Source organism: Lepus europaeus, chromosome 10, assembly GCF_033115175.1.
Source record: "Lepus europaeus isolate LE1 chromosome 10, mLepTim1.pri, whole genome shotgun sequence".
NCBI classification, from domain to species: domain Eukaryota; kingdom Metazoa; phylum Chordata; class Mammalia; order Lagomorpha; family Leporidae; genus Lepus; species Lepus europaeus.
In genome coordinates this window covers 109,295,218-109,317,768 of record NC_084836.1, presented here as the reverse complement: position 1 = coordinate 109,317,768, position 22,551 = coordinate 109,295,218, and the positions used below count along the sequence as shown (strand labels likewise).

Sequence of the window (22,551 nt, the reverse complement as noted above, 5' to 3'; positions counted from 1 at the left end):
AACCTGAGTAGGTGAGGGGAGATTAGGAGGTAGAATTTCAGGAACTGCCTCCGCCCATCCAGGCCAAGGATCGAGGAGCAGAAACATGCTGTAATGGGCTCCTGAGGGATGTTTTGTCATTGTCAGATGCTCTGGGTAAATGCCCCCACTTGACTCGGACTAGCCCGAGAACCTCAAGACAGAAACTCTACCATGGCAGTCCTGCCTGGCACTCTTGTTTCATGGAAACTGCTTCCGGGGGACTCTGAGTTATGTCCTGTGAGGGAGCCAGAAACTCTGCCATGGCTCCAAAGTCCTATAAGGAGATCAGGGAAGCCCCTTCTCACCCTACCCCCAAGTTCTCACACCCCACCACCTCCCAGCCTGAAACATCTCACCCTCCTGACAAGTCCCCCTTACCCCCTTTGAAATTCATCCTACCGCCTCTGCAGCACCTGCACGGTGGACTCTGGGCCAGCTCTGGAGGTGGCCACAGCAGAGAGGATCCGGCTTCTGTCACCTTACACCCCCCCCCCCCTTCATTACACCCTCTACTTCCTGGCCTTAGAATGAATCACACTCATCTGTGGGAAGAGCCCCCCACCTCCCCTACTTCCAACAGCCACCTATTCCTAGCAGAGTTGAGTGGTCTGCTTCCTGCGAGCCACTCCCAGACACTCCCACAGAGGGGCAGGCATCTCGTCTTGCCTTGGTCCTGCAGCCCAGAGCTGTGGCCCTGGAGTTTGGCTTCTGATAAAGCCACCTGAGTCTTCTCTAGAACTGGCTCCATTGTTATAACAGCACTCAGCCCCTTCTCCAGCAGGTAGAACAGTGCACTGTTTGAGAAGTTGAACTCTGGAACCAGGTATGCCTGGGACACATTATTTAACCTCTTAGTGCCAAGGTTCCCTCCACTCTAAATTGGAGTTAATGAAAGTACCTGCCTTATAGTTTGTGTGTGCATTAAATGGGGTGTCATATTAAGAAATTGGATGAATACACAGTGATTTTAAGTTTTCAACAAATGTAGCTACTGCATTTGCAGTAACTTACAGAAGAATGTTTCTTGGTAAAGGTGCCTCTGGCACATGCAACTCAGAAACCACCCAGCTACCCTGCGAAACTTCCCCAGGGCTCTGGACCAATCTTTGAACTGGTTTCAGAAAATACAGCATAGGTGCACTCAGTGCCTGCTTGGAGACACAGAATCAGGGCACAAAGGGTGGCTTTGTGCTGTCTTCAAGGTGTTATCCAGGGAGGAGCCACTGTTGAAAATCTGTGTGAACGTTCAGGACCCGGGAGGTGGGTGTGATATGTGGGATTTTGTCAGGAAGGAAGTCAGGGCATTTCCTAAAGATGTTCCACCAAGGGTGTGTGTTGTGCTGCAGTGGTTAAGCTGCCATTGAGACACCTGCCTTCCATTATCACAGCACCTGGTTGGAGTTCCAACTCCACTTCTGTTCTAGCTTCCTACTAATGGGCACCCTGGAAGGCAGCAGATATTGGCTCAAGACTTGGGTCCCTATCACCCACATAGGAAACCTGGATGGAGATCCTAGTTTCTGACTTTTGCCTTTCTCAGCCTTGGCTGTGTGGGCATTTGGGAAATGAACCAGTGGAAGGAACATATTCTCTCTCTCTCTCTCTCTTCTCTCTTCTCTCTTCTCTCAAATGAATGAACTTAAAACATTATCCTCTTCCAACCTTCTTGCTCTTCCAAGATTACCTGTTATGCACCAGCAAACCCACAGTGGCAGCTTTAAGGCAGGCTTTCCCCTGCCTTCATCCTTCTCACCACCAAGAAAATCAAAACAGCAACAACACAAAGCCTTTGTCAAAACAGTGAGAACTACAATGCTTGGAAACTAAATGTACATTAAACATCATTCATAAAACTGCAGGGATGTGTGGACCTTATATTAGGGACACCAACACACGAGGCGGCAGTTCTGTAGCTGCCTTGAAGCCTCAGAAACCCCTGGGCTGAAGGAAGTTCTCAGCCAAGTGGAGAGCAGCCTCTCGGGCTGAGCTCACTGCATTCACACTGCTTTTATCTGTGCTGCACAGTTGTCGCCTGGAGAACTTGGAGAATTTGTCATGTCTGTGCCCCAGTGCCACTGAGGGTCTGCCACTGCCAGAGAGAGGCGCTCATGGCCCCCGGGGCCCAGTGACTTCCTCTGAGAAGCAGCTGTAGATAAAGCGTCAAAGAGATTCTTTGTTTTCCCCGTTCCACAAACCCCAGAGACAAAACCACAGCTGACTTACCTAGTGACTTCTCCTCTGCCAGGCCACAGCCAGTGTTGTGCCATGAACTCTGTGATGATGGTGTCCTAGTTGGGCTGCCACTAATTGAGCACCTGTGCTGCTGGGCACCCATAGGCGTGTCACCTACCATGGCTCACGTACTCCTTTAACCACATTTTGTCACAAAATGTTTCTAAGCTGTAGAGAACTTTAAAGGTGTCACACGCAGGAGACTCGGAAACCCTCCACCCAGATTCAGCACTTGTCATTACTTTGCTGCATTTACTTTTTCTTTACAAAGACTGGTAGATATTATGGTATGGCAGCGTTGTACACATAAACACATACAGTGTTTAACCACTGAGAGTAAATCATGAGGCTGGTGTTGTGGCATATCAGTAAAGCCACAACCTGAGGTGCCAGCATCCCATATGGGCATGGGTTTTTGTCCCTTGTGCTCCAATACTGATCCAGCTCCCTGCCAATGCTCATGGGAAATCAGTGGAACATGGCCCAAGTGTTTGGGCCCCTGCCACCCATCTGGGAGACCCAGATTAAGTTCCTGGCTCCTAGCTTCAGCCTGGCTAGCCCTGGCCTTTGCAAACATCTGGGGAGTGAGCCAGCAGATGGAAGATCTTTCTCTCTGTCTCTCCGTCTTCTCTCTGTAACTCTGACTTCAAATAAGTAACTAAATCCTCTTTTTAAAAAGGAAGTAAATCATAATGCTTGGCTCCTAAACTCTGTAGCACACATCCCTAGTAGACATTAACCTACATATCCACAACATCATTGTAACATGTAAGGAAGTGAGTATTGATTTTAATATAATCTAATGGAGAGTCCATGTTCACATTTCTAATAATATTAAATCTGATTATGTGTGATGAAGCCAGAATGCAAAACATTTGGGACAAAATATTGTGTGAGTGGTATGCATGTTGCTCATGGTTCCTTGTCGAGAGGTGCATGTCAGGGTACCTGCCCTGGGGATGCTGCTTTTGGTTTTTGGATGAGAGGGGAACCACCCAGATCCTCTCCTTTTTCTCTTTTGTGAAGTGCAATGATGCTTGGAAATGGTGTGAGGGTCCCGTTCCCCTGGAAGTTTCATTCAGTGGTGTTAACACACTGATAACCTCACCTGAATCAGGTGCCACATGAGTGTTACAAAGGGATAATGTCTAAATCTTTCGTTCCTTCTAATTAGCATTCATCTTTAGAGAAGAACCTTCCTCTTTTTAGCATCTCCTTCAATTCATAGATGAATTTTTGACTTCGTATATCAAAATCCATAACAATCATTATTCCTTCTGAGACTTGGATTGTCTAGACCATGGCTAGTGGGAGTCTCTTCCAGCGGTTTCTAGGTCCTTTCAACAGGTCCCCATTTGTCTTCCTGGTTTCTGACACAACAGAGTATTCTGGACTCTCCTCATAATGTCCCTCACCCAGCCCTGGAGTCAACTACTAATCTGAGGATCTGTGGTTGCTTTCAGTGGGGAGTGGTGTTTTTGCACTGAAGTGTATGTCCTAGGTGTGCTCACTGCTGGATATTTCCTCCGCCTTCTTCAGACAGGACGACTGGGAACGTGCTCTATCTTAACAAAGCATCCTGATTCAAATCCATCACCCTGGGACTCTTTCACATTCCATATGCTTATCTCCTTTCTTCCATAGTGAAAGCCCTGAATCTCAGCATGCATATATGTATTTTTTATTTTCTCCACACTGCAGTGCACATTCAAGAGTTTCAGAATAACAATACCAATCCCACTAACAAACAATAAAGTTACTGAGTTAGGTTAAGGTTTCGGTTTTCTGTCCTTAAACCATATCCCACGGCGAGAATACAGCAAAGACTCAGTCCAGAAGTTCAGTGCATTTCTCTGTATGGTTATATTGTCAATTTGATATCCAATTAGGTTCATTTGTTTCAATTTTAAGATTTGAGTCACCCTTATTTATTTGATTTCATTGTGCAAAACAGCTGTGTGTTTCAAAAATCAAAACTGTAAAAAGTGCACTTCAAGAAATGTTACCACCGGCCGGCGCCGTGGCTTAACAGGCTAATCCTCCGCCTTGTGGCACTGGCATACCGGGTTCTAGTCCCGGTTGGGGCACCAGATTCTATCCCAGTTGCCCCTCTTCCAGGCCAGCTCTCTGCTATGGCCCTGGAAGGCAGTGGAGGATGGCCCAAGTCCTTGGGCCCTGCACCCCATGGGAGACCAGGAGAAGCACCTGGCTCCTGGCTTCGGCTCAGCGAGATGCACCAGCCGCAGTGGCCATTGGAGGGTGAATCAACAGCAAAAAGGAAGACCTTTCTCTCTGTCTCTCTCTCTCTCACTATCCACTCTGCCTGTCAAAAAGAAATGTTACTACCAACCTTATCTGTTTTTCAGTACTCAATTATTTATCTACCTTAGATTTACTAATTTTTAATATTTTGCCATATTCAGCCCATATTTAAGTATTTTATATGTATACATATTATTTTTCTTGAAAGTGGGGATATCAATATCATAATGTATGATTTATGTGAAGGATCATCAAATGAGAAATAAGGGTGTATTACTGTAGATGGGGTATAAATCAGTGACATCAACATTTATATCTATTTACCAAATAGTATGTCACCCTCACATTTTTACACTGTGTGTGTATATATGAAGAGCATAGAAATGAACTTCCACATGAAAATGTGGGATTTGTCTTTTGCACTATTCTAATGCACACTTGAAAAGTAGCCATTTTCCATCATTTCTAGTTTTTCTTTCCTGTAGTTAATTTTTCATTGATTAAATAATGTTTTCTTTCACTTGTTTCTTGTATAAAAGAGAGCATAATGGATAAACCTTGCACGCTGTGTCTCAGTTTACATAGTAAGTCCTGTAAATCACTCCATACTGGTTTGCACAGAATTTCTTCATTCTTTTTTTGGCTCTATAGTATTCCATGTGTCTATGGATATTCCACAGTGTGTCCAGTTGTTCAGTGTACAGTTAGCTTATTTTCTTTATTTGCCATCACAGATAATCCTGCAGGAAATGACTTTGTGCACATGTTGTTTGGTATTTGTGGAGCTGTAATTTCAGAGGAAGTTCCTAAAAGTGGGATTGCTGAAGTCAAAGGCAAATGCAAATACAGTTTCACTGGATCCTAAGAGATACTTTTCTGTAGAAGTCATATCCTGTTGTATTTTCAGCAGCAATATAGATCCACTTACTAGCATGAAATGTGAAAAAGCAAGCATCATTATTGTTCATATTTTATAGTAAGGAAGTGTAGGCTCTCATAATTTTAATTATTAGATAAAATACAATTATTTATAATAAAGTACAATACATTTATATAATTGATATTTGATGTGATTAGTAGCATATAATCATTGTACATTTAATTCAGCTTAAAAAACTCATGTACTGGCTGGCGCTGCAGCTCACTTGGCTAATCCTCCACCTGCGGCGCCGGCACCCCAGGTTCTAGTCCCAGTTGGAGTGCCAGGTACTAGTCCCGGTTGCTGCTCTTCCAGTCCAGCTCTCTGCTGTGGCCCGGGAGTGCAGTAGAGGATGGCATAGGTCCTTGGGCCCTGCACCCGCATGGGAGACCAGGAGGAAGCACCTGGCTCCTGGCTTCAGATCAGCGCAGCACGCGGGCAGCAGTGGCCATTTCGGGGGTGAACCAATGGAAAAAGGAAGACCTTTCTCTCTGTCTCTCTCTCACTGTCTAACTCTGCCTGTCAAAAAAAAAAAAAATGTACCTTAATTATAAGGAAGAGTGGCATATCTCTGGAATGAGTACTTGTGTTTTACGCACATTACTAATAAGCCTCATCATCTGGTTTCTCAAGTCCTGGTAAACTAAAAGGAGGCTTCCGCTTGATAGGGATAGGTTCACCTGTCCCAACAAGAATTGACACGCAAAACCTGAAAAAGAGGAAAGTAAGAGAAAAGTAGAGAAGACAACAAGTAAAGCAGCCCAGTGTCATTTAGTGGAAGGCTGGAAAGATGTCTACGCCTGAAGAAATCCTAAAGGCAAAACTTGGTTAGAGCTCTGAGCACTGTAGATGTTCCCAGAAATGACCCCAGCATCCCATACTACAGTGGTGCTGAAAGACGTTCATGGAGTCCCCAGATCTTACCTGTGGAATCTTTCCTGACTACCTAATATGCAACCCTACACCTGGCCAAAACTTTCCTAACACTCTTCTCTGCTTATTTTTTTCTCCATGGCAGATTGGATTCGTATTCTGTAAATTCATTAGCTGTCCCTCTATAGGGAGTATAGGCCTTAGGAGAATAGCAACTTTGTTTTGCCTTATTCAATTCGCTATATTCCCCAGAATCAAGGAAGTGCCAGTCCATAGTATGTGCTCTCTGTTTGTTGACTGCTTCAATGAATTAACAGATATCTGACATTCAAGTCCATGTCCCTTTCATGATACCACAGGGTCTCATTCATTTCTAGACACTGAGAAGGTAGAGATAGGTGTGGTGCAATTTATTTGTATTCATGACTGCTAGAGCCGATCATTAGCGTCTCCACAACTAGTGTTACGTTCATTGCCTGAAATGACAGTGGTGGGAATCTTTACCCCATGGAACTTGACAAACACAGCGGCTTTGGTTTTTTTTCCCCTCACCTTGGAGAATTAGTTGTAAAACATTTGGCAATATACCACTGTGTAGTCCAGTTAAAAGCCTGTATTTGATATGTTAAGATGCAAATATTTATCTAGAAAAAATAGTTTACCTCCAACACAACTACAGAATATGAGTAGATTTAAATGATCTAAATCTCTTTGACTTTTCTCCCCAAGATTCATTTACATAGTGTGGTGGCCTCTGAACTATTCTCAAAATATTTTGATTTTCCTTACATCAATTCCAGACTTTTACGACAAACAATAACCAGCCAGCCACCCAACATGGCACCTGAAGTAGAGAGGCAAAAAAATGATTTAGACAGGAAAGTAGGGCAGGGGACTTTGATTGATTTGTGCAGTGCTCTCTGTTTTTATTTATTCTGGGTTGTTACTTCTCATAGCTACCCTCGTTAATCCCACTTTTCAGGACTGGAAATAGAAAGAAGAAGGAAAAAAGGGGGAGGAAATGAGAGTAGTGGAGAGGAAAGGAGAAAACTTCCTTTGATAGCACTCTGTCCTCCTTTTGTTGAAATGAAAATTTTCCTTAAATTACCACCTGACTTTAAGGCACAAGCAAACATCTGGTTTAATTACAGTGACTTTACATGAACCTACTGACAAGAAGCACAGTTAAAATTAGCCATTTTAGTATGCTTTTTTTTTTTAGGAGAATGAAATTATAAAGTAATTAACCTTTGTTGTAGAACTCTGTCAAAAGGATGGAAAGTTCCATGCTGTTAGATAGAAGAAACGAAATTGTGAAAAGGGAAAATGTATATTCATTTTCAATATTATAAAGAAAAAAGGGATGGAAAAGCAACTCAGAAGATAGAAAATCTACAAAAGAAGGGTTTTCATAATGGGAGAGAGAGAGAAGAGGTAGGGGAGGGGGAGAGACAGACAGAGACAGAGAGAAAGAGAAAGCATTCAGTTTAATCAGTGGAAAGTAAGTCCATGCCATCAGGACATGTTGACCTCTGCAGTGATATTGGGAAGTTAGAGCCTTGACTTGGAGCTAAGACAGCCCAGGTTTGCTGCCAGCAGGTGCTGTGACTGCATTTCAGCTTCCCTGCCGAGCCTACCTACCAGGTGATGCAAGAGAGGGGTGATTCAGAGAACAGGTACAAACAGGAGGATCTGAGCTGTCCTCAGGCTTCATTTTATTTAAAGATTTATTTATTTGAAAGTCAAAGTTACACAGAGGATTGGCAGAGAGGGAGAGAGAAAGAGGTCTTCCATCCACTGATTCACTCCCCAGTTGGCTGCAACAGCTGGAGGAGCTGTGCCAATCCTAAGCCAGAAGCCAGGAGCTTCTGGGTCTCTCACATGGGTGCTGGGGCCCAAGGACCTAGCCATCTTCTACTGCTTTCCCAGGCCACAGCAGAGAGCTGGATTGGAAGAGGAGCAGCCGGGGCTAGAACTGGCGCCCATATGGGATGCCGGCACTTCAGGCCAGAGCGTTAACCTGCTGCACCACAGCACTGGCCCCCAGGCTTCATTTAATATTGTCATGCAACCTTGGTTAACACACTTGAGTTTGGTACACTTCAGAGCCCTCCTCTCTGACATGGGAATGGTAACCCCACCAGCCTCTAACGAGGTAATACATAAACAACGCGGTGGAAAGCTCAATGCCAAGTGCTGGGCGGCCTCCGGTAGTGACAGTAACAACTTTTGATTTCAAGGTGTTGAACTAAGAGTCACCAAATCAAAGATCTGTACAAATTTTTTATTTGCCATGGTCAAGGAACCGTTTAAAAATGATCTCTTTACCCCTTGCAATCTCAATTTCTGACATCTTCTCACTTCACTTCACTCTGCCCAGTGATGTGCCTTCAAAAATTCAACCCCAGTAGGACTTGATGCCTAGTCGCTGCCCTTGCTCCCTTCTGTGCTTAGGTTAAATTCCTTAGGCAGTCATCCCAGTCACTGCCTCACGCACTTCTTCGATGTCGGGCACTGTTCTCGCTTCTCTGGACTCAGAACCCTTGTTCCCTCTGGTCCCCTCTCTATTTGCAGCCTTCCCTTTTCGTGGGTGAGTGCCCGCCCCTGTGCTGACCACTCTGACCACTGGAGCCAGGAGCATCCCTGGAGCCGTCTGCAAAGCTGCCGAGAGCATGTTGCTTCCCTGGCTCGTTCCTCCCTCTAGGCCCCCATGGGCTGTTTCTCCCCGGTCTCCAGACCCCCAGCAACGCTACTGTGCTCTCACACTCAATTCATGATGACTTCATTGCCTGTTTTACTGAGAAAATTGAAGTCATTTGAATAGACTTCCTCAAACTCTTATCACTCACATCTTGCCCCATATTCAATCCTTCCAGCTTCACGAATGAACAATTTGTTTTCTAAACTTTTCCACTTTACCAAGTTCTGTTTTTCCCTACTCAAGGTTGTTAGTCCAGCAGTTGTCCCCTTTCTACCCTACATCAAACTTTCCCTGTATGACTGATCACATTTATCACCTTACATCCGAGCTGTATTTCTACTCTTTTAAAAGACAAAAACAAAACTACCAGCCCTGCCTTCCTCAGCTGCTGCCCCATCCACTGTTGCCTCTATACCCTTTGCTTTATCTTCTGTTCTCTCTTGATCCCATTCAACCAAAGTAACTCCAATCTCTACCATTCCACCTAAACCGCTCTCTCATGGTCACAGGACCTTCACTTTACCAGATCCAATTAATACTGCCCACAGAATTAAATCTTCTACTGAGTTCATTGGCAGTATTTCACACAGCTGGTTATGAAATCGTCCTGAAAAAAGACTTTTTTTTTTTTTTTTTTTTTTTTGCACTTGCATCGGACATCACAGGTTCCTCGATTTGCTTCCTTCTGACTCCTCCACTTCGGTCTTTTTGCCGGTTTCTTTTAAACATTCCAATATCACTGGATCAATTGTTGGGTTTCTTTCCTTCACAGCCATTCAAGAGGCTGGCCTGACCTTAAAACTTGGGCTTCATAGACTGGGCAGCTGTTCAGCTCTGCCATGGCAGCAGGAAAACAGCCAGAAACAATATATAAACAAATGAATGTGGCCGTGTTCTAATAAAACCTTACTTACAAATTCAGGCAGCTGGTTGGATTTGGCCTGAGGGCCACAGTTTGCTGACCCTGAATTCACATTCATTCCCCTAATTATTTCCTCTAGTCTGCTGGCTTTAAAATCCATCACCATCGTCACAGTTCCCTCAATTGATATCTCCAAGCCAGATGTCTCCCCATACCTACAGAGTCGTTTATCCAACTCTGCTCAGCCTCTCCACCTGGATTTCTCATCTACCTCTGAAATTAAACACATCCAAAACTGAGTCTTTGATCATCCCTTAGCCTCCATCAAACTCATTCTCTTTACCCACTGTCTGATCTATTTCAGTTAATGGCAATTCCATTGTATTAGTGATTAAAGCCAAAATCCTTGACTCCTCGCTTTTGTTAGTCCCCTTTTTTTGTTAGACCTTAGCTTTTTGTTAGACACTCCCGATGGCACAACTCCAAAGAAGATGCTGCAGGATGTGTTGCAGGGTCTGTGAGTGGTGCCCCCTGGCTTTATGCAGAGCAGCAGCTTTGTTCGCTCCCCAGTCTGTTCCATCAGCATGTTCTCTTGGCTCATTCCTTCGTGTATTTCAAAAATGTAGTCCTTTCTCTCCGCCTCTGCTGCTAGCTTTTTGGTTCAAACCATCATGGTTGCCAGCCTGAGTTATTGCATCAGTCTTCTCAGTGGGTCTTTCAGCTTCACCTCTGGCCCCTGCATTCCTTACTTAACACAGCAGCCAGAATGATCCTGTTAAACCATGAGGCAAATCACATCACACTTCTGTTCCAACCTCCAGCGATTTCTCATGTCATTGAGATTAAAAACCCAAAGCCACACAAGGCCCATGTGACTAGAAATTCTCACTTCTGGCTGCCCTCTGACCTCATCATCTTCGGCTTCCGCCTTCTGCTGCTTCTCCAATCATTGCCCGCTCCTGACATTTACCAGGCTTCTTCCTACCTCAGGGTTCTGCAGGCTCATTTGCCTTAACCTCCTTCAAGTCTTTATTCTAGCGTCACCTTTCAGGAATCTGAAATCTATGCAGACCGTTCTGTTAAAAACCAGAAGCCTCCCACACCAAACTTTTTGGTCCTCTTCCCTGCTCTGTGTATCTCCTGAGCATTTATCATCTGACATACTTCCTATTTCCCTATACATTTTATTATCTACCTACTCCCACTAGAATGCACTCCATGGAGACAAGGATTTTTATTTCTAGTTTGTTTACTGCTACATTCCAAGCTCTTAGGACAGTGCCAGGTAGATAAGAAGCACACAATACATTATTGGATCAATGAATCCTGAGTCCTTGGAGACAAAATAGATTTTAGAATTATTTGCCATAGGAATCAGGAGACCATAGAAAACTGTTTAGCATCTTCAGTAAGCTATGGGAATATATGGCTTCTATGATTACCATTGTAACACCATTCAGAAAGAACAGATTGAAATACAGCCATCTCTGGAAATAGTAACAATTCTAATTGGCTCTGCAAAAAATAGAATTAGTGATCTCCAAGCTACAATAGAACAGTTCTCAGAGAATGCAGTGGGAGAGAAGCAAACAAATGAGTATTCTCTAATTCAGGCACCTTACTAAGCAATTTATATACATTTACGTGCATGCACATGTATTGTGAAGGGTATATACATAAGTGCATATGCATACATAATATAATTCGTTTTACATAAATTTACAGATGTGTAAATTGGATAGCATATTGAGTGCTCACAATAACCCATAGATTGGATACTGGTTTTATCCTCATGTTAAAGTAGGAAAACGAGGCACAGCAACCATAAGCAACCTGCCCAAGAGAGCAAACCAGTGCTGAGAATCAAAAACAAACGCAGGCAGCCTGTCCTTGAGTTATTGTGCAGTGCTCCTGGCAGGTCTAAGAGGATGAAAAGTAGGGTTCTGTGCAAGGTGGCACTCTGATCACTCTTTGCAAACTCCCTTCCCAAAGAAACACAGAGAAACATCTTCACCGTGGCTTGGAACTTCAAGATAATTCCAGACTCATGCCAGAAACAAGAAACACAGAAGGAACTGAGGGAGCTGGGACTGCAGGGGGAGGAGCCCTGTTGTGCAAGCGGTAGAAATTCCCACGCCTGCCTGCATTGGTACACTCAGCTCTGACGGGCCAGGCAGCTGTTGGGCAGGATCCCAGAGTTGCAAGGGTCTTCATAGGCCACAGGGCAGAGAAGGTGAACACCCCCTCCAAGCCGGCATCCAGGGCATGTGCTAAAGAAAAAAAAAAAAAAAGGAGAGGTCTTCAATGGAAGGCTGTCATTGGGAAGAGAGTCCAGTTAAAGGAAGACAATTCTGTAAGCACAAGTTGTCCCCCACAACACCTAAAAAGCCCTCTCTGTAGAGAATCTACCTGTTCCCTGCTTGTTTCCTTTCCCTAAAAGTGCCGCAGACCTCCCCCCAACACCGGCACACAAGACAAGCAGACCCTCACCTGGCCAAGTAATGCACAACTATGCCTAACTTTTTCCCTCTCAATGTAAGTCAGAAATACTTAAAACAGGGACTCCTATACTTACAAGCAGAACAACCCCTGAATCAGGCCACTGGGAACCATTTCGTGTAAGGTTATGTAAAGAAAGGTTACTGGGGGTAGACGAGAAAAGGGCTTTATTGTTATTAAAAGGGACTGATACAATATAGCAATGCAAATAACCCCTAGGAATGACAGTAAGAAACCAGATTTTTAGATACAAAAACACTAATAGGAATATCTCCATCAATACTACAGTGCAGCCCATTAATGGTGTGGAAATTTCATTGTAAAGTATTAGTTTTCCCAAATGATCTTGTAAAACAATTTAGAACTCTTTACTAAATAATATTAAGGAGTAAAATCATAAAGAAAAGCAAGATCGTGTTATGAAGTTGATTACTAATCAATTATGAGATGTTTGTGCTTTGTATACTTGTATGTATTTCATAATCAAAAAGCTACAAAAGATAAAAATTAAGATAATATATTTAATTTGATACCAAAACATTTGAAATTAAGTTGATTAAAAAAAAAAAGGTGGATTCAGGGCTGGCATTGTGGTGTAGTGTGTTGGGTGGCCACATACAACACCAGCATCCTATATGGGCACTGGTTTGAGTCCCTGCTGCTCCACTTCTGATCCAGCTCCCTGCTAATGCTCCTGGCAAAGCAGCAGAGGATGGCCTAGGTACTTCAGCCCCTGCACCCACGTGGGAGACGTAGATGGAGTTACAGGCTCCTGGCTTTGGCCTGGCCCATCCCGGGCCATTGCGGCCATTTGCAGAATGAACCAGTGGATGGAAGATCTGCCTGTGTATCTCCCTCCTTCTCTGTGTATTTCTGTCTTTCAAATAAAATAATTTTTTTAAAAAAGGCAGTTACTGTCTTTTTAAAAAGAATCCTCATTCAAGGGGAAAAAAAAATCCCTATATAGTTCTACTACAGATAGAGAAATGGAACTAGCAGTTTAAACTTTTTCTAACACAGAAAATATCAGTCCCAGGTGGTTTTACACGCACGATCAGCAAAAACTGCTCGGCATGTGGAATTTCAGTATTATATACTTTCCAAGAGAGGAAAATGGAAGAAGACTTTGATCCTTAGTTTAGGAAATGACTACAACCTAGACATCGAGCCAGAAAAGTTTACTATGAGAAAAATAAAATTAGATGCAAATATTGCAAACAAAATGTTAAATAGTAATCCAGAGTTGTATACAAATGGGGAAGAATTAGTTTAAGAAATCAATATTTAGCCCTCGCCGCGGCTCACTAGGCTAATCCTCCACCTAGCGGCGCCAGCACACCGGGTTCTAGTCCCGGTTGGGGCGCCGGATTCTGTCCCGGTTGTCCCTCTTCCAGGCCAGCTCTCTGCTGTGGCCAGGGAGTGCAGTGGAGGATGGCCCAAGTGCTTGGGCCCTGCACCCCATGGGAGACCAGGAGAAGCACCTGGCTCCTGCCATCGGATCAGCGCGGTGCGCCGGCCGCAGCGCGCCGGCCGCGGCGGCCATTGGAGAGTGAACCAACGGCAAAGGAAGACCTTTCTCTCTGTTTCTCTCTCTCACTGTCCACTCTGCCTGTCAAAAAAAAAAAAAAATCAATATTGATTCAACTTTATTAGATCTGTATATGTAAATCTGTATTAATATACTGCGAAAGGGGGAACATATCAGTACCACAATAGATATAGCAGTAACACCAGTGAAAGTTCATCAAGATTTAAAAACAAAATATCTTTGCATTTGAGGAATAAAATGGACCTTCTTAATCTGAGAAAGATAATCTACTAGAAACCTGCAAACACCATAATCAAGGACAGAATAATATCATTATCTTTAATACTGGAAAATTACATATGCTATTTTCATTAAATATTGTTTCAGTAGCCCTAGTTGAAGATAAGACCAAAAAAAAAAAAAAACCAGAGTTAAAGACGGGAAAAGAGCAAACTATTATTAATGGAAGATACCATGATTATCAACATAAATAACCTAAAGAAATCTGAATAAATTACTAGAATTAATACAAGAGTAATATGTCTGCCAAGATATTAGCATTAAAAAGTCAATTGCATTTTTATTTATGTAATAAGGATATGGCATTTTTTCAAGGTATAATTTAGAATAGCAATACAAATATAAAGTTTTTAGTAATACTTGTGCATTTATCAAAGTTTGAGATGTATGTGTGAATATGTAAAGCACTGAATGACATTTTTTTTTGACAGAGTTAGACAGTGAGAGAGAGAGCGAGAGAGAGAGAGAGAGAGAAAGGTCTTCCTTCCATTGGTTCACCCCCCCAAATGGTTGCTACGGCTGGTGTGCTGCACCGATCTGAAGCCAGGAGCCAGGTGCTTCCTCCTGGTCTCCCATGCGGGTGCAGGGCCCAAGCACTTGGGTCATCCTCCACTGCCTTCCAGGGCCACAGCAGAGAGCTGGACTGGAAGAGGGGCAACTGGGACTAGAACCCAGAGTGCTGGTGCCGCAGGCAGAGGATTATCCTAGTAAGCTGCGGCGCTGGCCCTGAATGACATTTAAGAAGCCTTAAATAAGATATAGACCATGGGGGCTGTGCTAGATCCCTGCACCCACGTGGGAGACCTGGAAGAAGCTTCTGGCTCCTGGCTTTGGCCTGGCTCAGCCCTGGCCATTGTAGCCATATGGGGAGTGAACCAGCAGATGGTAGATTGATCGCTCTCTCCCACACACATACCTTTCCCTTCCTTTCTATAGTCTGTCAAATAAATAAATATTAAAAAATATACCATGTTTATGGATGGTAAAACCTAATATTATAAAGATACAAATTAACTGGTGACCTAAAATTCATTCAATTTTAATATAAAATCAAATTTTTTAAAGTGTAGGAGCTGATCTAAAATGTATGTATGTGTCAGGAGAAAAGAATGGCTGAGATATCCCTTTATGTGAAGTACAAAATTGTAGGCTTGCTCTATCAGGTTCTAATGCTTATAAATCTTGGTTAATTAAGCAGGTGTGGTTATTGGCTCAAGAATTGTCTATTAATAGAGTAAGTGAATGAACAGAACTTAGAAGTAGACCCATATGTATTTGGAAATGTGATATAAAGTAAAGGCAGCATGGCAGATCAAATTCAAATTGGATCCTTCTCTCAAGTTATGTATAAGGACACAGTTGCAAATGGAATGACTATGTTTCATTAAAAGCATAACCTTAAAGCTTTATATGACAACTGAAGAAAATATTGTTATAACCTTGGAGTAGAAAACGTGGTTCTCAAATAGGACTCTTCTGTTTGAGTTTCTTCATAAGCAGACCCAAGATAGGAATTCAGATGGGACAAAGTGTTTTTAGGAGGTGGTCCCAGTATGCACTGGTAAGGGAAAGACAAATGAGAGTAGGAAGAGAAGGAGTCCTGTGGAGAAAGTTGCCTCGTGAATAACTGGGTTTTAGAACTGCACCATTCCAGGTGTGGGCCAAGCTCCTGACTTATTAACACTTTCTGGTCCATCAAAAAATAGTACAGAAGTAGAGGACTTAAAAAGAAGCTTACATCTTCTTTGCTTTTTAAATTCCACTTTTACTTTTCAATTTCACCCTCCTAGTAGTTCATTTTTGTGTGTTGCACAGAAGTCACAGTTCACGAGGGGTTGGAAGTCGTCATTGTCGTGATTGTCATCTTTGAGGCAGCAGTGTTGAGATAGTTGAAGAAGTATCAGTAGGACAGGGCTCAGAACTACCCAACTAAGTGTTGAGAAATCCAGGATGGCTGTCGACTTCCTGTCTTTGGTTGCTTGAAGGATACATTGGGAACATAAACTCTTTGGCACTTCTTCCTTGCCCCGTGTGAACACCACATTTGCTCTTAAAGCCTTAAGATAAAGTAGCAAGTGTTTTATGCAGTAGAGTATGTGTGGGATAACAGTATTTGCTACTAAGTTGGACTTTTTATAACATTTATACCAAGTAAAAGTGTGAATAATATAGAAAGAATCTCAAGAAATCAACAAGAAAAAGACAAAAAAAGTCTAACAAACAGTAAAAGTCATCCAGCCTCTTTATTAAATGGATTAAAAAAAAAGAAAACCTCAGTGAAGTACTATTTTACACACACCAGATGGTTTTGGGTTTTAATATTTGATAATACCAAGTGTTTTTAAGGATGTGGACAAGTAGGAATTTTCAGAACATTACTTGGGAGACTATAAATGGCTGTCACCACTTTGGAGAACAATTTGGCATTACCCAATAAAACTGAAGAAAGATATGCCCTTCAATTTACTTAGCCCCTTCCTAAGTATCACCTAGTGAAATCTTATATGTGCTCAACCAAATGTACAAAAATATTCATCTGAGCCATATGCTTATGTATTTCCATCTGGAAACTACCCTGATAGCCATATAGCAGAATGATGAAATAAATAGCACTACATTCCTGAAACTGAAATGCATAATGTGCAGCTATGTGCATCAACAGGGATGAAGCGCCAAATGATGTTGAGGGACAAATAACAAATCTTATAAAAAACCTAAATGTACATTGTATTGGGATAAATATTATGTATATATATATGTGTGTGTGTGTGTGTGTATACATATATATATATATCAAAAAAATTAAGAGAATCATTGACATAAAGGTATGGGAAGTACCTGACTTTTTTTATGGGGAAGGGAGACGTGGCGGGCAAGTAGGGTACTTCATGGTACAGTGACTTTTTTATTTCTCAGAGAAGATTGGAAGTATTTTTCATTTTGTATTTGTTCTTTATATATTATATACTTTTTAATGTAATACAAAACATTATAAGAGAAACTTTTAATGTAATGCAAAACCAGTAGGAACAAAGTAATAAAGTCCTAGGAATACAATTTTTAAGAAGCAAAAAGAAACCATGTTTTTAACTGACAGACATCAAAGGAGTATTAATAAATGAGGATTTGTACAGTATTGCTGTGTGGAAGAACTCATTGTCATGAAGAGGTATGCTTTGCCCCCAGAAGAAAAGAATAGAAGTGTAAGGAATTGTTGACATTTTGTAAAATTACTCTGCAGTTCTTCTGGAAGAGTAAATGAGTATTGATATCCCAGAAAACTTTGCAAAGACGACTGATAAAGGAAATACTTGTTCTACCAAGTGTTAAAACATGTCATCTCAACACAGTAGGGACTCTGTCACAGTAGGAGCTGTGATACAGTGAAAGAGAACAGAAGAAAGCCGTACAACATATGGCAGGATATAAAATAAATTTAACATGTGGTAAGATGGCATTTTAAATCATTGAGGAATGGCTTGACTGGTCAATTAATTTTCTTAAGAAAATGATAAAGAACTATAGTTAGATTTCCACTGTGTACATCTTTATACAAAATAAATTCTGGGTGGATTAAAGTGTGAGGTGTGAAAAGAAAAAGGTGAGAATAAATTATAACTAAATAATCACTCATTTTTTTCTATTTATCTGAGATGTGATGGTGGCCTAGTCCTACTACCTTGAGCTTCACCATCACAGTCTCCGGTGGATGGATAGAGCCTGTCCCTCTCTCTGTGGCTTACTTTGCACTTCTCAGTGATTGAAGCTTCTCTCCCCAGATTTCTGACGTAACTCCGCCCCCACTACACTTTCAGCAAATTCTTTCACTCTTCTTTTCTTTTTTTCTTTTTTTTTTTTTTTTTTTTGACAGGCAGAGTGGACAGTGAGAGAGAGACAGAGAGAACGCCGCAGCTCACTCTTCTTTTCAAGCAGATAGAACCGTCAGGGCACCTTTCGATCTGTGGCCTGTATTTAGGTTTTTCCCTCATTGCTTTGATCATGCTCTCAGCTCCCCCGTCTTCAGAAAGGGGCACTGCTTTGACTCTGTACTTCTTCCTGACTATTTTTGCATTCCCCTCCCTTTCACAGACCAAATCATGTATTTGTGAAACCAACATTCTTCTAAATTACTCCTTGTTTGTTTGTTTATTTTTTTTTTTGACAGGCAGAGTTAGAGAGAGAGCGAGACGGAGAGAAAGGTCTTCCTTCCATTGGTTCACTCCCCAAATGGCCACCACAGCCGGTGCTGCGCCGATCCAAAGCCAGGAGCCGGGTGCTTCCTCCTGGTCTCCTATGTGGGTGCAGGGGCCCAAGCACTTGGGCCATCCTCCACTGCCCTCCCAGGCCACAGCAGAGAGCTGGGCTGGAAGAGGAGCAACTGGGACTGGAAGCCTGCACCCATATGGGATGCCGGCACCACAGCCAGAGGATTAACCAAGTGAGCCTCAGCACCGGCCCCCTAATTTACTCTTGCTTGAGTCACAAGTACCCTTGAAGATCTTAAATTCAAGAAACAAGTTTAAAGCTGTGTCTTTTCTGACTCCTGCTGACCAGTCCCTTCTTTAGCCTGGGTCCTGTCCTGGATAGCACACTGATCACTCACCTTCCTTGTAAGCCTTGTGCCTCTCTGTCTCCAAGTTTCACCATTTGTTTTCCTCCTCACTGTTAAGATCAGATTTCCTATGAACTTACACCTGCATTTTTCCTTTTGTTCTCTACTTTGGCTATAAGAGCTTGAATATCCGACTGGTACTTAAAAACAGCATTTGGATATTCTGTGTACACCTCAAAGAAAGTATGAGAAAAACTGAGCTCACAACTGAGCTCACCAACTCTCCAGAGCTGGTCACGCCATGAGGCTCCATCTTCATGATTCCCCAGTTACATAAGAATTTAGGGCTGGGGTCCATCATGACACAACCCTTCCTTTCTTCACCCTTATCCATCACCACCAAGTCATGCTAGTTTAGCATCCCCAAATCTAAACAGTCCCTTTCTCTTCTGCACCCTGACACTGGTCCAAGCCACTATTCCTCCTCAGAATGACCATAGCAGCCTGCTAAATGATTTTTCTTCTTCTCTCCCTGACCCCATAAAGCTGTCCACCATGCTTCCAACACCTTTCCTCTTTTCCCTAGTAACTTCTGCATATCCATCAACTCTAGCTTATTTGCTGCTCAGTATCCTGACTTGCCAGATGAGATTTTCTCTGATATTTTCCTAGTACCATGTGCCTTTAACTCAAAGTCCTAATTACAGCCTCAATGAATGAATTAATTGTGTATTTATTTAATGTATGTATCTGTTTCCAGAATACAAGCTTTATCAAGCATTTGGCTACATCTCTGTTAGTGAGTTTGGTGTATCCCTAGTGTCCATCATAGTCTAATGACCATATGAAATAATCAATATTTGTGTAGGGAAGAGTGAACAGGAAAAAACAGTAAGATATTGGATAAATTAAAAATTTCTATACACCTAAAAGATTTAGAAAGTAAATGAAATGGTGGGGAAAAAAACTGTAACCCATGCAAAAAAGTTAATGTTCTGAAAAGGAGGTTACAGTTATAAGCCCATAAGACAAAGATGAACAAAAAATGAAGAGCCATATGGGAAAACGAGCACAGGGTTTGGAGAGCATGTTCATAAAAGACTCAATGCAAATGGCTAATTAAACTGACAAAAATCTGCACGCTCCAGTATTCTAAAAAAGACACACACACACACACACAGGCACTTAATTTTTTAAATAGTGTTGGCAAGGATTAGGACTAACCATAGTCTTCTGTTGAGGAGTTCAAAATCCTACAAACTCTCAAAAAGGCAATCTGGCAAGTTGTGTCAGAAAGTCTTAAAAATAAAATAGTTCAACTACTTAAGCCCAGTAAACTAATTTCCAAGAATTTATGTTAGGGACATCAGCAGCAGAGTTGCATGCAAATATTTATATATAAAAATGCTTACTCCAACATTACCCATAATCATGAAGAATTCAAACCAACTTTAATGTTCAGTAATAAAGGATTGTTGACTATGACAGGGCTTGTTTCCTTATAAGCAGCCAATAAAAATGCATGGCCTCAAAGAGCAATTAAGGATTTTTTTTTAATAAACTCTGTGGTTTGTTTAGTGACAGCCACAATACAACATGCACAGAAAGTGTTAAAATGTTTAAAACCATGATATTTGTATGTGTATTTTATATGCCTAACATACTGGAAAAAATATCTTTGAATATGGGGATTATGAGTGACTTTTTCTATTCTTAATATTCAACAAATTCTTAGTGTCATGTCCATAAAGAGAAAAACTAAGTATATTTTAATTTAACAATGGGGAATGTATTGTAACATATGGCCAAGCTATATCTAGAGGCATTGCATGATGATTAAGAGTATATGCTTTGAAGCTCATAGACAGGTGTTCTGTTCCCTCTTTACAACTTAAGAGCCATATGACCTTGAGCAAGTTATTTAATTCTTTGAGCCTCAGTTCCCTTATTGCACAAAGAAGATAATACATACTGGGCCAAGCTATTTTGTGGCTTAAATGAAATAATGTATGTAAAATTCTGATCAAAGAGTAAGTTCTTAGGAAAAGTACCTGCTTTTATAAAACTGAAACTATAAATAGGTCTGGTAATGCTTTCCAGGGATTCATGATCTCTATGGGAGTTGCACCTGAACATTTTGGTGATCATTTGTTTTCTGGCTCAGAATCTTCCAGACAGTTGTGGGATGCTGGGATCCAGCAAGATGGTGCTGTTAAGAAACCAGGCCTTGGCCGGCGCCGTGGCTCAACAGGCTAATCCTCCACCTTGCGGCGCCGGCACACCGGGTTCTAGTCCCGGTCGGGGCACCGATCCTGTCCCGGTTGCCCCTCTTCCAGGCCAGCTCTCTGCTGTGGCCAGGGAGTGCAGTGGAGGATGGCCCAAGTCCTTGGGCCCTGCACCCCATGGGAGACCAGGAGAAGCACCTGGCTCCTGCCATTGGAACAGCGCGGTGGCCATTGGAGGGTGAACCAACGGCAAAAGGAAGACCTTCCTCTCTGTCTCTCTCTCACTGTCCACTCTGCCTGTCAAAAAAAAAAAAAAAAAGAAACCAGGCCTGTTGCAGAAGCAGCCCCAGGAGAGGTTGTGTTCAGAGATGGCAAAGGTCATCCATTCACTGACTCATCTAACCAAGAAGTAGTGCATTAGCCTGTACCTTATACCAGGCATGGGAGACAAACTAACCGCCTTCTGGGATCCAAGCAAGCTTCTTCCTATTGGATTGAGATTCAAGGAACTTCATTCCTGTGGATTCAGGAATTAGGAACCTGAGCAAGTGCTTTCTGAAGTTGGAGAAAACTTGGAAGAATTAGGGAAATGATAGAAAAAGATGACAAAGCTGTCTTTGCCTTCCTCAAATTCCATTTCCAAAGCAAATGCCTAATTCCAGGTTCCTACCTCCTGGCAAGGTCAAGGTGGCTGGCACCCTCCTATTCCAATCAGGTTCGATTCAGAGAGATACTTGATCAGTCTGCAAGTGAAAAGGCATCAGGAAACCAGAGTGTCTGGCCAAATCCAGCCCTTTGCCTGCTTTTGGGAATAAAGTTGTGTTGGAACATAGCCACATACATTCATTGGTGGATTGTGTCTGGCCATGTCTGGGCCTCCATGGCAGGGTTGAATGGTTCTTCCCAAGGTGGGATGGACCATCAAACCTAAAATAGGCACTATCTGGTTCTTGTCAAACTTTGCCAACCTTTGTTGTTGATCAGGGAACTGGAGAGGTCACATGGAAGGTGACATTGAGTTTGCATATTTTCCCTTCTGTAGTTCCAGGAGCTGTTCCTCTGGAATCCATCCAAGGAGGGCCTTTCGAGGAGAAGATGTACATTCAGTGGAAACCTCCCAATGAGACCAATGGGGTCATCACACTGTATGAGGTAAGGAGGCCCTGGGGCTGCACCAGTTGGCTCAGCTTCATTCTGTTCACTCAGCCCAGAGTTGGTGAGCACCTATTCTGTTGCGCATGAAAAAGAGACAGAGCTGACCAAAATCCTTCTGATGCTAGAATGGGGCAGGGGTTGTGAGGGAAACAGGGGCCAACAGCTCCACTGGCTGAAGTGAAATGATGTGTGTAAGATCCTGGTCAGAGAGAAAGCACTTAGTAGAAGTACCTGCTTCTCTAAAGCTCAAATCGACGTGGCAATGCTTTAACATGAATTCAGGAACTCTGGGCGTACTCAAACCATGCACTGAGGTTATAAGGATAAGAATGTATCACCCCAGAACTCAAGGAGTCAGATTGTTGCCATCTAGAAGAAAAGACTCAGGCCTGGCCAAGGGTAGTGAAAGTCCATTTGGGGAC

The 22,551-nt window shown here is 42.5% G+C and overlaps 1 protein-coding gene across 1 annotated transcript in view; it reads left to right on the top strand.

Annotated features, from left to right (window-relative positions):
• The window catches only part of PTPRT (protein tyrosine phosphatase receptor type T), a 787,789-nt gene that overhangs the window by 394,421 nt on the left and 370,817 nt on the right, over positions 1-22,551 (top strand). Inside the window, exon 8 of the mRNA XM_062202558.1 lies at positions 22,017-22,126. Coding sequence (XP_062058542.1) covers positions 22,017-22,126 — 110 coding nt within the window. The remainder of the gene's footprint in view (positions 1-22,016; positions 22,127-22,551) is intronic.